The sequence below is a fragment of the Pelophylax lessonae genome (assembly GCF_965119305.1).
Source record: "Pelophylax lessonae genome assembly, chromosome: 8".
Lineage (NCBI taxonomy): Eukaryota > Metazoa > Chordata > Amphibia > Anura > Ranidae > Pelophylax > Pelophylax lessonae.
The window spans coordinates 206,068,899-206,085,320 of record NC_138775.1 but is presented as its reverse complement, the minus strand read 5'-3'; the positions used below and the strand labels follow the sequence as shown (position 1 = coordinate 206,085,320).

The 16,422-nt window shown below is 41.7% G+C and overlaps 1 protein-coding gene across 1 annotated transcript in view; it reads left to right on the top strand.

Moving 5' to 3' along the window:
- LOC309561730 (calcium-activated chloride channel regulator 1-like) overlaps positions 1-16,422 on the top strand; it is a gene marked incomplete at its 3' end in the record, with an annotated part of 83,028 nt that overhangs the window by 43,530 nt on the left and 23,076 nt on the right. Inside the window, exons 8-11 of the mRNA XM_082265723.1 lie at positions 1,884-2,067; positions 4,092-4,198; positions 6,218-6,439; positions 9,569-9,839. Of these exons, the coding sequence (XP_082121849.1) occupies positions 1,884-2,067; positions 4,092-4,198; positions 6,218-6,439; positions 9,569-9,839 (784 nt within the window). The remainder of the gene's footprint in view (positions 1-1,883; positions 2,068-4,091; positions 4,199-6,217; positions 6,440-9,568; positions 9,840-16,422) is intronic.

Genomic DNA, 16,422 nt, shown 5'->3' with positions numbered 1-16,422 from the left:
CCTGAATTGGCAGCAGCTATGAAGCCCCTGATGCCAATTTCGCTGATTAAGTGTTATTGGGATGCCAAAACTCTTAAGGCCTGTCTAGGCTGCCTAGCTTTGTGGGGGTTGATCTTATCTTGAAGTAATTTTTTTAGTATAGGTTTCATGGATACAATTAACACTCAATGACCAATTTTTCTCTACCTGTTTGACAGGCGCATCAAATTTAAATTTTTTACAGCAAGGATAATTCTGGCTTTCATCAAGAGTAACTCTGTAGGGTTATGGTGTGAAGGCACCACCAACACCCAAAGCTCAATTTTTCCACAACTGTTTGACAGGGGTATCAAATTAAATTTTTTTTACAGCAAGGCCAATTCTTGCTTTCATCAAGAGTACCTCTAGAAGGTTTTAGGGGTGAAGGCACCATAAACACCCAAAGCCCAATATTACTGCAACTGTTTGACCAGGGCATCAAATTTTATTTTTTTAGAGCAAGGCCGAATCATGCTTTTATCAAGAGTACCCCTAGAAGGTTACGCGGTGAAGGCACCATTAACACCCAAAGCTCAATTGTTCTGCACCTGTTACTTCTATCTAAAGTCTATTAAAGAGACACCAGACTTCAGCTAAAAAGAAATTGTTAATCTTGGCCTGAGTGTACTATAATTTGGCTTCTTCACATAAGGATTGCTCACTGTGGTGCAAAATATTGTTATTTCCATCCAAAGTCTGCCAAAGTGACACCAAAATGTATTAAAAAAATCTCTAATTTTGCTCTGAGTGCACTAAATTGTGGCCTCATCATACAGATTGGTCCCAAGCCTTTGTTTGCAAAATAAAGTAAGATTTCAGGGAAAATCAATTTAAATGTTATTTTTATTTCTTTATAAATGTCAGTTTTGCTGCAGGAGGTTCTATACATGGTAAAGATGCACAACTGTACAGGCAGACTAAGGGGACCCCCCAGGCACCATATCTAAAGGAATTTTTCATTTTTATTGTTTCACTATAAGCATCATTAAAATCATTGCTCTTTTTATAGCATATTCTTTATAGCATTTCTTCACACCTGTCTGAAGGCCCGTACACACGTAGCGATTGTCGGCCGTAAATATTCGGCCACCGAACGATCGGCCAATTGTCGGATTGTTAGTATGATGCTTCCGACAACCGACTGCGACTTTTCGGCCGGACAGAATCGGGTGTGCAGGCTATAAAATTTTTGTTGGCCGTCACCTAAATGGCCGATTGTTCGCCAGTCAGTACAGAATTCGGCCTACTAACAGCAGATGAGCAAGACTGGGCATGCTCAGAGAAGAAAAAACACACGGAAAGTTAACCATCACATGGCATCACTTCTGCAGTCGGCTGTTGATGGCCGACAAAATTCGCGTGCAGTCTTTAGCACTTTTCAACCAACAGGACAGCACCGGACAAAAGACGGCCGATCGTTCGGCTGACATTCAGTACGTGTGTACGGGGCTTAACATGTTTGCACAGTACTGTGAGTTCAGGGTTGTCTGCATGCTAACAGAGATCACCCATTCCCTTTAACAGACACTTGTATTTTTTCAGAGCATGGCCACTTTCACCACTGCCATGATAGATAAACTTACAGAGTTCCCTGTCCCTCTGCCCAAACAATATATAACAATTTAAAGTACTATCACTTTGCTAAAACTATATTTGTAGTATTATACCTCTAGTATGGTTAGAGAACAGAGTCACTTGCCTACTCTGATCTAAGTATTAGTCTTAGGGATGAAAAGAGCAAAGGATGCCCTTCCACCCCCCTATGCTACCGCTCCCAAGCCTGCCTAGATATTTGTAAGGAATACACTTATTGTAATTTTGAGTTATTTTGAATTTGTCTCATATTTTGTTTTTATACCTTCCAGGTAAATAAAGGAACCAGTGATAAGTCTTCTTATGGTACAGAACTTGTTTTGCTATCAGATGGAGAAGATTCAACCTTCCCTACTGCCTGTCATTCTGCCTTAATAAACAGCGGGGCAATAATACATGTAATAGCTCTTGGACCAGATGCTGCAAAAGCACTTGAACAAATTACACAACAAACTGGCAAGTTTTTTTTCTTCTTTACTTCATTAATACATTGATTCATTTTAATTGCACAGTATTGTAACTGTCAATGCTAACCAAAGCACAAAAACATGCATATAGATAACGCAATAATAGCTGACAAAGGAGCAATTATGAAGATATGCTTTCCATTTATGAAGGCTTTCATAATGCACCCTCAACCTAAAATTATAGGCCCCGGAGAAAGCAACACTGCAGAAGACGGTGAATGTTCTATTTGGTTATCCTGTTGCTGGTGAGTTGCCAGCTGCAATAGGATTGGTAGCCTGACATGGGCCTAATATCTTCGGGAGAGCTAAGTGCTGAACCTTTTTTTTTTTTAGCTAATTAGGGCACACAGAGCGTTAAAGTGATTGTAAATGATTACCTTTAAAACAAGCCATTCACTTTAAAAAAATAAATAGAAGTAAAAAAAACCTATTTTCCCCTTTTTTTTTTATAAGTGATCATATTCCCTCTGTTCTCAGTTGCATAGAAGCTGGAGGGAGGATAAGCAACAGTACACTGGTGAAAAGGTGTCGCGCTAATCTCAATTATGAAATTAGACCCACAAGGGTCATGCAGCGCCCAAAGTAAAAGTGTATGGAAGGCTGGTGAAATCCACTCTCCTCTCTCAACTTCCTAATGCTGTGGTCTGGAATCAACCTTGAAGACCTCGCCGCTCTCAAAAAATATAAACACGAATGCTCCTCATAGTGTAGCGATTCTCAACAAGTTTATTATAGTAAAAAGAAAGCAGCTTACATCTTGGTGTCCAAATGTCAGCGTTCAGTAGTATCAGATACAAGCGATCGTTGGTTTCCCCACCAACAAAATGGCCGCCGCGTCCCTCGCCTGCGCATGCGTCAGCCGTCAGCCAATCCTGACGCGTTTAGTCATACAGTGACGTTGTCAGGGGTGTGGCTAGACGGAGACACCACACCAATAAATAGCCGAGGGAGGTGGATCAGTCAGACGATACCCGGAAGCGGACGCTCACCACATTCGTTCCAGCCACCGGAAACCACTAACATAAGCAAAGGAATACCCAATAACAGTACACTGAGCTTCCTAGTGAATGGCTGTGCAGGGGCGGGGGGGGGGGCATGTCAGGACAAGTCTGATCATTGGAGGAGTTCCCAGCATAGCTAGAGAACTGACCACGTGTGCTCTCCTGCTTAGTGTGGTCAGTTTTTTTCCTATAGGAAAGCAGAGGGACTGGCAGGGTCACCAGGATATTCACACAAAGGAAACAATACAAAGAGAGCGGGATACTTTCTCATACAAGTACATGGTACGGCAGGCCCATATCAGAAATATGAAATGTTGGGGTAACAAACGCTTTAATGTAATTAAATCTTTAGCATATTTAATCTATAAATCAGGTTCTAAAAAAGATTTTAGATTTCCAATTCCAGTCAGATGAAGGAAAACTTCAAACAACCTCAATAGCTCTAGCAAAGCAGCTTCCATACAGTGAAGCTGGGTCCACACAGTTTTTTTGTTCAACCAGATGATGGAACGAAAAAATAAACATGATGCTGATGCAGGGACTAAATGAATGCTGGTTCTCCAGCATGAACTTTCCACAGAAGCCAGTTGTTAGCCAGGTATAGATGGTACAGGGACCTGTTTGATTGAAGATACATTGAACAGACTGCTTAGAGAGGCCCCTATGTTTTTTAAACGAAATAAAAAAGTCACAGAAGCGGTAATAGCAGAAATCTTGCTTTTTCTACTCTTAGACAGGACCTTTAATAAAAGTAAAATTCTCTGTACAGATTTCTTTTATATTATTCTCCAAATTTACAGGCAGATCAAGCTGTCCAGCAAAAATGATAGTATCAAAATTTGGGACAAATTATATAATCTTTTGCACAAATATAGTGAAAAAAACATTTTGGCTGTTCAGCCTGGTTTATTAGAGCTATTTATTGCTGTTTTTTTATTGCTGTTATTTATTGCTGTTTTAAGATTAATATGTTTGTTTTTTGGTTTGATGTGCTCATGTATCCATTTTTTAGGTGGATTAAACTTTTATGCCTCAGATAATGTTGATGCTAATAGTCTGATTGATGCATTCAGTTCCATGACATCTGGAAGTGGATATGAAGTTGATCAAACTATTCAGGTGATGAATTCTTTCTAATCCACATGACATTTTTTTAGCATCTGGAAAATAAAAAAAATTGCAGCATGCAACTGATGCTGGCTACATTGTCACACTATGAAAGTCAAAAGGACAGACGTGACAAGCTCTGTGTATAAGGCAGGTTATTGAATGAAAATGTATGAATACTTTCTCGAAGCTGTGCTGAAGGATACAACACCAGATAAAAGTGATGAATGGAAATTGTTTTTAGTCATGAATTTGTAACAGAATATGTAATCAACAAAATGATCAGACAGGGAGTAACTGTAACATGCAGTTTACTAATTAGGTGCAAAGTTAGAAGCGATAATACAAAATTCAGGATGGCAAAAAATGCCTACACTACCGAATCTGATTATGAAAGCTGCACAAACATGGATTCTTCACTGCATTCTCTGTAGTAGTCAGTCAGGGTAACATGTAGCTGCACAGTTTAGTCTTTAAATGACGTTATGAAGCAAAGAGTCAACCTCAGAATTGCTGCTCCAGTAAAACAGTTCAGATAACAGCTACTTTCACTTATTTTCATAAACAGCGTCCCTCACAGTGAAGTCCAAAGTAGCTCTTGTAACACAAGTGAACAGTTGGAGGGATCCAAGACCAAGGACAAAGGGCCACCACATTGGAACTGGAGCACTCTGGTAGCAATAGCTGAGCGACTCCTTACCGTAGCTGGATCTTCTAGAGAAGCTGCATGCCACCTGGCTCTGGCTTGGCTGCCTGCACGCCAGTACTGACAGTGGAGGGCCTCTAACCTGGCTGGGGAACAGTGGCCCACCTACCTCTAACTCTAGCTTCCATTTTTTTTTTTTGTCAAAGCTTAACCGAACAAGCTGACTGAATACCATGCACAGCTGCACCAAATTGTCCACTCTCCAGTTTTAGTAAATCAACCCTACATTGTAAGTGTGTGTTGGAATTATTAGGGAGAGATCACAATTCTGTGTAGGGAGAAATACTGCTTTAATATTTTGTTTATGTCTTTATTTTCATTTTTCTACATGTCCTCCATGACAGTGTCAGTTTTCCTATGTCTTTTGTTTGACAATAATTTACTTATTAGCCCTACAAATGAGAAGAATTGAAAAATAAGATTTGCCACCCCACAGTTCACAACCTTTGAACCTCAAGCGAGATATGTGAAACTGCCCACAAATCGAACCCAGAAAGATTCACACATTCCTAGTACAGTGTTTTTCTGCTCCAACCTTGAATCAAACTTCAGTATAGCACACCTGACTTTTTTCGAGTGATCGCTGCTGTCTTTTGGGTCCCGTGCCGAGCAGCTGTCTTGCTGCATTATAACCATAGTGGGTCGCCTGTTCAGCATGAGTGCCATTCACAGAATGCCTTGCATTTTTCTCAATTAATGCAAGATGTTCTTTGATTGGACAAGGTGGAGAGGCAGAACGGTGATGTCACAAACTCTACCCAGTTCAATCAGAGAAATATGCAAGGCATTCTGTGAATGGCCACATATCTAGGTAAGCAATTTTAAGCGGTAGAAAACTTAAAAAAAACTGGTCCTCCTGTAGGTTTAAGCCATAATGTGCTAGTATGCACCATATACTAGCACATTATATCAGACTTACCTAAAAAATGGATCCCTCCAGCGGCAGACTGTCACCGTTGACAGGGATTCTATCTTCACCCGGTCTTTCTTCCAGGTTTGCAAGCTCTGAATGGCTGAATGTCACTCCCATTCATGTGCGCAGGAGCCATGATCACTGCACAACACTCTCAATGTATGGCATACTCGAGTATGCCATCCGATGAGAGCCCAGTGGGAATGTGCCAGTGATGTCACTGGCTGCTACATATTGGAATATATCCTACCAGGTTCAGGAGATATTCACTGAACCTAGAGGTAGGGCTTACCAGTAGGTACAAGGTAAAAAACAGAGTTTACCCCCGCTTTAATAAGCTGGAGGCAGGATCTAAAAATTGGATTAGAAAATTTGCTACTAATTATATATTCTAACTTTCTCTTTTGCACAGCTGGAGAGCACTGGGGCATCACTCCCACAATCAGACTGTCTAAAGGGCACTGTTTTTATTGATAAAACAGTGGGAAATGAAACCTTTTTCTTGGTAACTTGGCAGAGTGCTGTACCCACTATTACCTTGCAGAATCCAATAGGAGTAATATACACTGGAGCGAACTTCGTAAATGACGCCACCACTAAATCTTCCAGGCTTCAAATTCCAGGATCTGCTGAGGTAAATCATCTGTTTATTCATTTTGAAATTGCTAAAAAAAAAAAAAAAATAATGAAATGCTAGTGTAAAATAGGGTCATATACAGTATAATTTAGAAAAACATTTAAAAAATAGCCCAGTTCTTAAAACTGCTAAATTTTACCTTGCCTAAGTTAAAACTACAACTATATCATGGCAGCCACTGTTGTCAAGGGCAAAGAAATATAACCTCATTTTATTTATCTGGCTATTCACCCCAGTGCAGCATTGGTCCTCTTTCTGTCCACTCATACTAATCTCACATGCCTCGTCCAATTCTAGTGCTCCGGGATGGCAGCACATGACACATCACCCACCTACTATAATTAGCTGGAGTCATTTCACTTTCTACTTGCCTGAAATTCTGTTTTTGTCATAAAATTAAAGATGAACTCTGGTATAAGCAAATATTTAAATATAAGAGGCATGTGTATTATTACTTGAATCTTGTTGTTCTGTGTGTATTTCATCCTAGTTTATGCCAAAATTCAGCTTAAAACATTGTTTCTATGCAGGAACTTCCTGTAATAAAGACCAGTCACTGCTTCTCTCTCCTTATGCAGGGTAACTGGTTTTGTACCCGCCCCCTCCTGTAGTTTCCTACATTCACCCGGTAGTGGGTTGGCCTGCTGGGCCCTCCCACCGCCCTGTTCCCTGCACAGACTATTATGCAGCCCATGGATGGTGCCAGTGTTGTTTTCACAAGGTAAAACTGAGTCTGCAAAGGCATCTGGTGCACACAAAGTGGATTCATATCCTTTGTCTTTGCTGCCTTGGCTATTAAGGACTGTGTTTAAATGAAATACTGTATATCCTGCACAGAGCTTAGCTTTTGGTGGACAACAGTGGACCCAGAGTAGAGTAAAGTAAAGCTGAGTACAAACCAGGGGATTGAATATACAAAAAAACCTGACAGATCACTGTATCAATTCAAGCAATATTGTGGGACGGTGCAGAATTTACCACCATTCAACACAAGTGTGATCACTACTAGTTTCAAGAATGTATTACTGTTAAACCCAAGACTCACAAGTCACCAGCATAGGACACAGAGACTGACCACTGCTACTATGGATTGAAAAACTGTAGACCCAGAGAATACCCACTGAAACAATAAGGGTTTAACACCAGCTTGACCTGGGGAATGTCAACTATTACAGGCAAGGAGCAATCACTAACACTGCTGCAAACAGAAAATACCCAATACAATACTTGCACTATAGCAAGAGTATGATCACCACGTTATCTCTTATAGCCAGGAAATGACCCTAAAATGAATATCACTACAGCAAGATAGTGATGACCACTATAATCACTGCTCGATCCAGGAGTGACCACCAGCCATATTTTCTCAAGTTTACAAGCTAGCTGACTCCCTATGGAGTTGATTTACTAAAGGCAATAGGCTTTACTCATCTTAGTGAATGTGGTGTAAATTCAAAGAGTTGCAAAGAATAACCAATCGTGTGTAAGGAAGATAAAAAAAATATATATTTTTTTTCTTGCACATGATTGAATGAAAGAAGTCAACAGAGCTTAACCTTATTCATTAAGCTAAGGGAAAATTCCTTTTCAGCCTATTTGCCTTTAGTAAATCAATCCTGATGTGTCTGATATTTATGTCAATTGTTAAGGTAGGACAGACACAAAACAATTGCATTAAATCACACTGAACTCCCATTAGTGCCTAATCTACAATAACAAAATAATATAGGAGTTTGTTGTTTGTTTAGGTTTGTTAAAAATAACAATCTTAAAGTGATCAACAAAAATATTAAAAGTCAGCAGCTACAAATACTGTAGCTGCTGACATTTAATATTAGGGCACTTACCTGTCTAGGGATCTTGTGATGTCCGCAACCCATACAATTTTTCAATCGTCTCTTGGGTGCCGCTGCCGCCATTTCTTGTAATGGAAACTGGCAGTGAAGCCTTGCGGCTTTACAATCAGTTCCCTCCTGTGCATGTGCGAAGCGTGTTGCACTTTGTAAATGGCCTGGCGGTGGAGGAAGGAGGGGGGGGGCTAACTTCTGGGTGAACTCACCGTGGTGAAGTCATCAGAAGGTGGGAGCAGGTACCTGTCAAAAACAGGTACCTGCTCCCCCTCAAATGGTGCCAAATGTGGCATTGGAGGGGGAGAGGAAGCAAGCAAGTGGAGCTTCCCCTTTTGGGCGGAGCTCCGCTTTACGCTAATAATATCTCAAAATATGTGCTCACTAAAAATGCAATGTATGTTCCCTCTTAAGTGTGCATATTCCTTTTGAAGTATAAACTAAGCCTGTTAAGAAGAGCATTTATACTTACCTTTCCTGCAGCCAGAGTCTTAGGCCCCTTTCACACGGGGTGGATCCGTTTTGATGACAGGTCTGTCTCCACTCACTGTGTAGAGACAGACATGTTAGAGTCCCACTCTCCTCTATGGGGAGATCGGATGAAAATGGAGAGCCTGCTGGACAGATGGCTGGATGGATGGAGAACGTATCGCCATACATCTGTTTTCAGTTGAGCTTGTCAGATCGGATGCCACGTGGGTGTCCGCCTCCCCATAGAGGTCAATGGGTGGCCCGATCGGGTCCGCCTGAAAAACAGACAGATGGATCAGAACAGTCGTGTGAAAAAAGCCTTAAAGCTCCAGTGCTTTAATGGTCCTCGGCGACTGCAGGTAATCAACATTTCCAGGTAGGTTGAATACCTGCTATATTCACCGAATGCTGTTGTTCCTCCCACTGCCTCATAAGTCATATAGTGCTACATCAGTTGGTGAAAGGAAAACAGTGTTTGGAAGACATGGACCACTGGAAAGGTAAGCAGAGATGTTTTTCTTTTAGAGGGTGCTTAGCTTACAAATGACCCTGCTGTTCACAATAATAATAATAATAATAGATTTTACATAATTAGAGGTTTAACTTCTACTTTGTAATCTTTAGACTTTTTATTCAACACTGTTTAACAAAAAACAGCACAAAAAGTAAGCCTTTTCAAAATTTCAAAGACAAATCTGCATGTTTGAAGCTTTCTGGTGTGGTCTCAGAAGTAATAATGCAAAAAGTAAAAGCTGTTTCTTTACCTTTATACATCCTAGTTAAAGTATTACCATTTTTCTACTTGCAGATAGGACCCTGGCACTATACTCTCTGCAATACTCTTACAACGATTCAAGCTATAGGTATCACTGTGACTTCCAAAGCAGTAGACAAAAATGTGCCCCCAGTTACTGTAAATGCACATATGGATAAAGATGCTAATGACTTCCCCAAACCAATGGTTGTCTATGCTTCTGTTAATCAAGGGTTTGTGCCTGTAATAAATGCAAAGGTCACAGCAATCATTGAACCAACAACCGGAGCTCCTTTTACTTTAGAACTTCTAGATAATGGATCAGGTGAGTTTGAAAGCTTTTATACCTGAAATAAGGACGCTTTATCAGACTAGAGCTATTGTTATAAAGTATATATGTTTACCATATGTCACTACACAATAGTGTAAAAAATAGGCTTATATGTAGGATGTGTCAGAGTGGACATTGGGTGGCCATGAATTTTTAACAATGGTGGGCCTTTCCAGACTGGCATCCAGGGCTATAGCCCTTTCTGTTTCTACAGTTTAAATAGTATTTTGACTTTTGCAATCAAACTGGAATACCAACTACTTTATATTTGTTACATGCACAGTGTAAATTTGCTGTCCCCTCAAAATGACTCAACACACAGCCATTAATGTCTAAACCGCTGGAAACAAAAGTGAGTATACCCCTAAGTAACAATGTCCAAATTGGGCCCAAAGTGTCAATATTTTGTGTGGCCACCATTATTTTGCAGCACTGCCTTAACCCTCTTGGGCATGGAGCTCACAGGTTGCCACTGGAGTCCTCTTCCACTCCTCCATGAAGACATCACAGAGCTGGTGGATGTTAGAGACCTTGCGCTCCTCCACTTTCTGTTTGAGCATGCCCCACAGAAGCTCAATAGGGTTTAGGTCTGGAGACATGCTTGGCCAGTCTATCACCTTTACCCTCAGCTTCTTTAGCAAGGCAGTGGTCCTTTTGGAGGGAGGTGTGTTTGGGGTCGTTATCATGTTGGTATACTGCCATGTGGCCCAGTCTCCAAAGGAAGTGTATCATGCTCTGCTTCAGTATGTCACAGTACATGTTGGCATTCATAGTTCCCTCAATGAACTGCAGCTCCCTAGTGCTGGCAGCACTCATGCAGCCCCACTCAGACACTCCCACCACCATGCTTGATGGTAGGCAAGACACGCTCGTCTTTGTACTCCTCACCTGGTTGCTGCAACACACGCTTGACACCATCTGAACCAAATACGTTTTCTTGATCTTATCAGACCACAGAACATGGCTCCAGTAATCCATGTCCTTAGTCTGCTTGTCTTCAGCAAACTGTTTGCGTGCTTTCTTGTGCATCATCTTAAGAAGAGGCTTCCTTCTGGGACAACAGTCATGCAGACCACCCCTTCAACCCCTGCAGCAATGCTGGCAGCACTCATAGGTCTATTTCCCAAAGACAATCTCTGGATATGATGCTGAGCACGTGCACTTCTTTGGTCGACCATGGCGAGGACTGTTCTGAGTGGAACCTGTCCTGTTAAACCACTGTGTGGTCTTGGCCACTGTGCTGCAGCTCAGTTTCAGGGTCTTGTCAATCTTCTTATAGCCTAGGCCATCTTTATGTAGAGCAACAATTCTTTTTTTCAGATCCTCAGAGAGTTCTTTGCTAGAAGGTGCCATGTTGAACTTTCAGTGACCAGTATGAGAGAGTGAGAGCGATAACACCAAGTTTAACACACCTGCTCCCTATTCACATCTGAGACCTTGTAACACTAACAAGTCACATAACACCAGGGAAGGAAAATGGCTAATTGGAACCATATTGGACGTTGTCACTTTGGGGTGTACTCACTTTTGTTGCCAGCAGTTTAGACATTAATGGCTGTGTGTTGAGTTATTTTGAGGGGATAGCAAATTTACACAGTTATACAAGCTGTACACTCACTACTTTACATTCTAGCAAAGTGTAATTTATTCAGTGTTTTCACATGAAAAGATATAATAAAATATTTACAAAAATGTTAGGGGTCTACTCACTTTTGTGAGATACTGTACCTATTCACTTTTTAGATGCTCTATTCTGAGCCATATAACAAGGAAACATTCTAGGTAGTTTGCTTTGTTTGTGAGGGGGCAGAGCACGTGTTTGCCATAGTTAACCTTGTCTGCACTGTGCAGGCAGATCTTCAATATCAATTGTAACTAGGTTTGAACATTGTCTGTCCTAACAAAGGGTTAAATGTGTAGATGTTGGGGTTACTGCATGTTGAGGAGGACAGACTTAGGACACACTCATTCTATCATCTTTCAAAAAATACCTTTCAGTCAGCCATGACACCTTCTTTTGAGAGACATCTAAAAGGTAATATTGCTGTGTGAATGGGAACACATAACAAACATGAAGAATAAATAGTTTGGTGCGCTAAATTTAATTGTTACCACTGGTGAAGTGATGTGGACCACAGGTATAACACCAATGAAAGTGGCAAATCAAAGTGGGGAGTGCAGATGTGGCCTTGAACAAATAATATCTGAAAGTCCCCCTACGGGGGGGGGGGGGGGTGTAGTGATGATTTTCAATTGCAAACAGTGAACATAGGTATTGAATTCTTAATCAATATAATCAAAACACAAAAATAATACACCCAAACCAAAGTATTAGTGCATAGAAACCCTCACATAGGGTCTAGTGAAGTCCATAAAAGTGTCTTACAACAGGTTATTGGGGGCGTGCCCGGAAGCGGTCATGAGAGGACGCGCTCCGTGAGCCTCGTGCGAAGACTCCCTCCCTGATCAGGAGCTTACCCGAAGGAAGCCGAAAAGCCCGCATTATGGCGGGATAGAGATGGTGTGAGCTGTCGGACCTTCTCCCCATTCTCTCCATTGGGGGCCGGCGATACTCGGAGATCACGGCATACCTCGTAGCTCGGAAGTACTCCCGCGGGTCAGACGCACGCTGTGGAGGCGGGGAGCGGAGGACGCCACTCGCTGACAGAACGAGGCAACGAGGGATGAGAGAGCGACAACAGCGGCTTCTATTGCACCCTCCCCGACCTGCTGTCTAGGCGGCCGGGGTTTGGAAGGAGCTGGGATCACGCTCGCCCTGTGGACTTTGCCCTTGGCTGGCTGGGAGGGCGAGAGCGGAGCCTGGATTGATATCCATCGCTACAGACTGGCAGTAAGCACAGAGGGAGCACCCAGCAAAGACCCAGGTGGAGCGAACTGGAGCAAAGCTGCTGGGATACCCTGTGACCTTCACCCAGCCTACTTCATTACATACTCAGACTATGGCAAAGTAGCTGAAACACGATGCATCCCTGGAAGAGAGACTCTTGAGGAGGAGATAAACAACAAAACTGTGAGTGGTGTTCTATGTTGTTTCTTAAACTACCACACGCCATTAAATTAAGTGGATAGAGAATACCGTGATACAATATATGCAGATGATCACAAGAAGAGGCTGTGAGTGATAAAACTGGCAATAAAAAAGCTAATCTGTGTCACTACCCAAGGATCGAGAGGGAACCGATAGGGCAAGCCTGCACATAAGGAGACAGAGACACTATAACAGAAAGTGGAAAGAGAGCGGTGGGCCTCTCGGTCAGATATTACTGGCCTACACGCGGTAAGGTAAAGTACTAAAATGACCCTCACAAAAAAACGGAAAGCTAAAAAAAAAACACTGTAAAGAACCCAGGGAAACCAGAAGGAGAGATAAGAAAGTTCTTATGCGCAAGCCAGAGATCTACAACAGCAAATAAAATGGCGGAGATGGGAGACACACAAACAGACTGGGATTCTAGTGACATCATAGACTCTGGGGCCACTTCTCCCATAGGGGATAGGGATTCGGGATCCAATGTTAAAAATCAGACAGAGAAGAGTTCACCCGTCCCAAATCCCCAATAGGCAGCGCAAATAGCAGAGTTTAGAGCTATGATCAGCTCACTCCCAACCAAAACCGACATGGAACAATTAGTAGGTCGAGTAGAAGAGACCCATAAAAAAGAAATTAAGCTTATTAAAAATGAGATACAGGCACTATCCACCAGACAAAGGGAGCAGAGCGCAGAGATTGTGGCAATAAAGGAATGGCTAACATTGATGGAGAAAAAGATAGAACAACAGGAGGAAAGAGATGCTAAGTTACAGTTACAGATCGAAGATATGGAAAACCGTAGCCGTCGCAACAATTTAAGAATCAGAGGACTAACGGAGTCAATTAAGAACACGGAGTTGGAAGGAACAGTTAATAGGCTATTTAAAGATATCCTAGGGTCAAGTTTCCCGGGCAAAGTAGAATTGGACAGAATACACAGAGTACCAGGCCCAATCAAAAAAGATCAGGAAAAACCAAGGGATGTAATCTGCAAAGTACACTATTATGCTCAAAAGGATCTGATATTGAAAATGGCGCGAGATAGCAGAGAGTGGAAATTGGAGGGGATGTCTATCCAGGTTTTCTCGGATATCTCTAAAGGGACTTTACAGAGAAGAGCCATGCTGAAACCAATCCTGGAACTAGCCAGAAGAAAAGGATGCTCCTATAGATGGGGCTCCCGTTTACAGTAACATTTAATAATGATGGGCGATTTTTTACTTTGCGGGGCTTCCAGGATAGAGCGGCCCTATTTGACTTTCTGGGAACTCCACCCGTGGAGGTTCCAAACTGGCTGGGAAAGATTGGTGGAAACAGGCCGAGGGAATACACATATCCTCGATAGATAGGGGGGAGGAAGGGAGAGAGAGATTAGAGCCTAGGATAGTAGATCATGGGAATAGGTTAGTAACCCACATAGGGAATTTATAAAAAGCAAAGAATCCCCTTTTTCGGGGTTTTTTCCCCCTTTTTTTTTGGCACAGTGAAGTACAGGGGTATATTATCCCGTTATGGGTCAAGACACAATGGTGATAAGGACTTGAGTTCGATGGGGGTCTTTTCACCCCCTCTTCCTCTTTTCAGTTTTTTTCTTTTTTTTTTTTTTTTCTTTTTTTTTTTCTTTTTATCACTATAAAATGTAGGGGTCCGTTATCCCTCTTTTTCGGTTTAAGACACAAATTTTGGTAGGGGGACATTTTTCACCCCCCTCTTCTCTTCTCTTTTTTTTTTCTTTTTTTTTTTTTTTTCTCACACCTTTTATGGACACGGTAGAATTTCAAGGGGAACCCCCGGTTGAAATTTAGACATTTAAGCTTTGAAGGTATTGTGAGATGTTCGATGATCTATTATAGGTTCTGCTTGGTTAAGGGTGTAGATGGCTGAATTGAAGACAGGGGGCTGGGATAAGGCTGGGGGAGAACCCCGGTCTTTGTAAGATATTAGTCTTCCCCCCTTATTAATAGCTATCTGGAGCCTAGATAGTATTGCAACTGGAAGGCAATATAGCCTAACTAGATTGTTCTTTATAATTTCATATTTTTCATGATATACATGCCTCCCCTACCATAAATGTTAACTAAGCTAATGATGTTAATGCAGGGGGATTTTCATTTCCCCCCTTTTCCCCTATTTTTTTTTTTTTTTTCCCTCACATGAAAAAAATCAGGGTTGTTATCCCTATTAGGATTGTCACATATTTAAACACTGGGAGGGTCCCTTTTTTTTTTTCTTTCCCTAATTTTTTCACATGATATAATCGGGGTTATTACCCCCATCAGGGATGTCACACATTTAAAACACTGGGAAGGGTTTCCCCTATTTATTTATTTATTTTTTTTTTTTGTTTCTGTTCTCATGATATAATTGGGGTTATTACCCCCACTAGGGCTGGCACATATCCAAACACTGGGTGTTATTTAAGGGGGATGTTTTTCGGGGGCTTTTCCTTGTTTTTTTTTTTTGTTTTTTTTTTCCCCTTGGGGAAGGTATGGTCAGATATTAAGGCTCCAAGATACGAGGAGGAAGAAGGAAGAAACTCAATAGGAGAAGAAGATAGAGAAGGTATTGGGGCTAAAGAAAGCAAAGGAGAAGGCCCAAGAAGAGGTAAGACAGTGAGGGGAGAGAGAGGGAGGAGGAAAGAAGACGTGTATTGAAGATAAAGAAATACAAGGGAATAAATAGAACAGGGAGGGAGGAGCGAGGACATGAGGGGCCGCTCAGAGTTTTTTCCCCCAAGAAAGTTAAGAACACACTGGTGGCAGTAAAATGCAGTGTGTTGGAAGGATTTAAAATGCGACCTGTGGTCCCCGACCAGGGCGAGCCTAGAACTCTCCCTGGGGGGGGATCCATAGGTGATAGGGAAAGAGTGAAAGAGACAGAGACGAGTGCGGGTATTAACGGTTGAGTGAGTGACTAGTGGATTGGTGATAAGTGTTGTGAAGAGGGGTGTGTGGTTCCTTTTTTTTTTTTTTTCCCTTCTCTCTTCTCTCTCTCTTCTCTGCCCCTTGGTGGGTAAACTTCCCTCTCTAATTTCCTTTACTTATCGATCTCTCCATAGCTGATAGTTCCAAATGGACAATATAAAGATTGTCTCTATTAATGTAAAGGGGTTAAATACACCCGAAAAAAGACGGATATTATTATCAGAACTTAAACGTGTGAAGGCAAACATAGCGTTTATACAAGAAACGCATTTTAAAACAGATAAACTACCATACTTGAAAAATAACGCATTTCCATATATCTATCATGCAACTTATACACAGTCAAAATCAAGAGGGGTGTCGATATTAATAGATAGTAAAATACCATGGCAGCTGGAGGAGAAATTAGGGGACGACAGCGGCAGATTTCTCTTTTTAAAAGGGAAAATGGGGGAAACCCGGATGACATTTGCAACCTTATATGCCCCTAATAAACAGCAGGATAGGTTTGTTGCCAAAACACTAAATACACTCAGAGATTTTTCTCAGGGACAATTGATTTTAGGGGGGGATTTTAATACACCACTGTCTCCTATGGTGG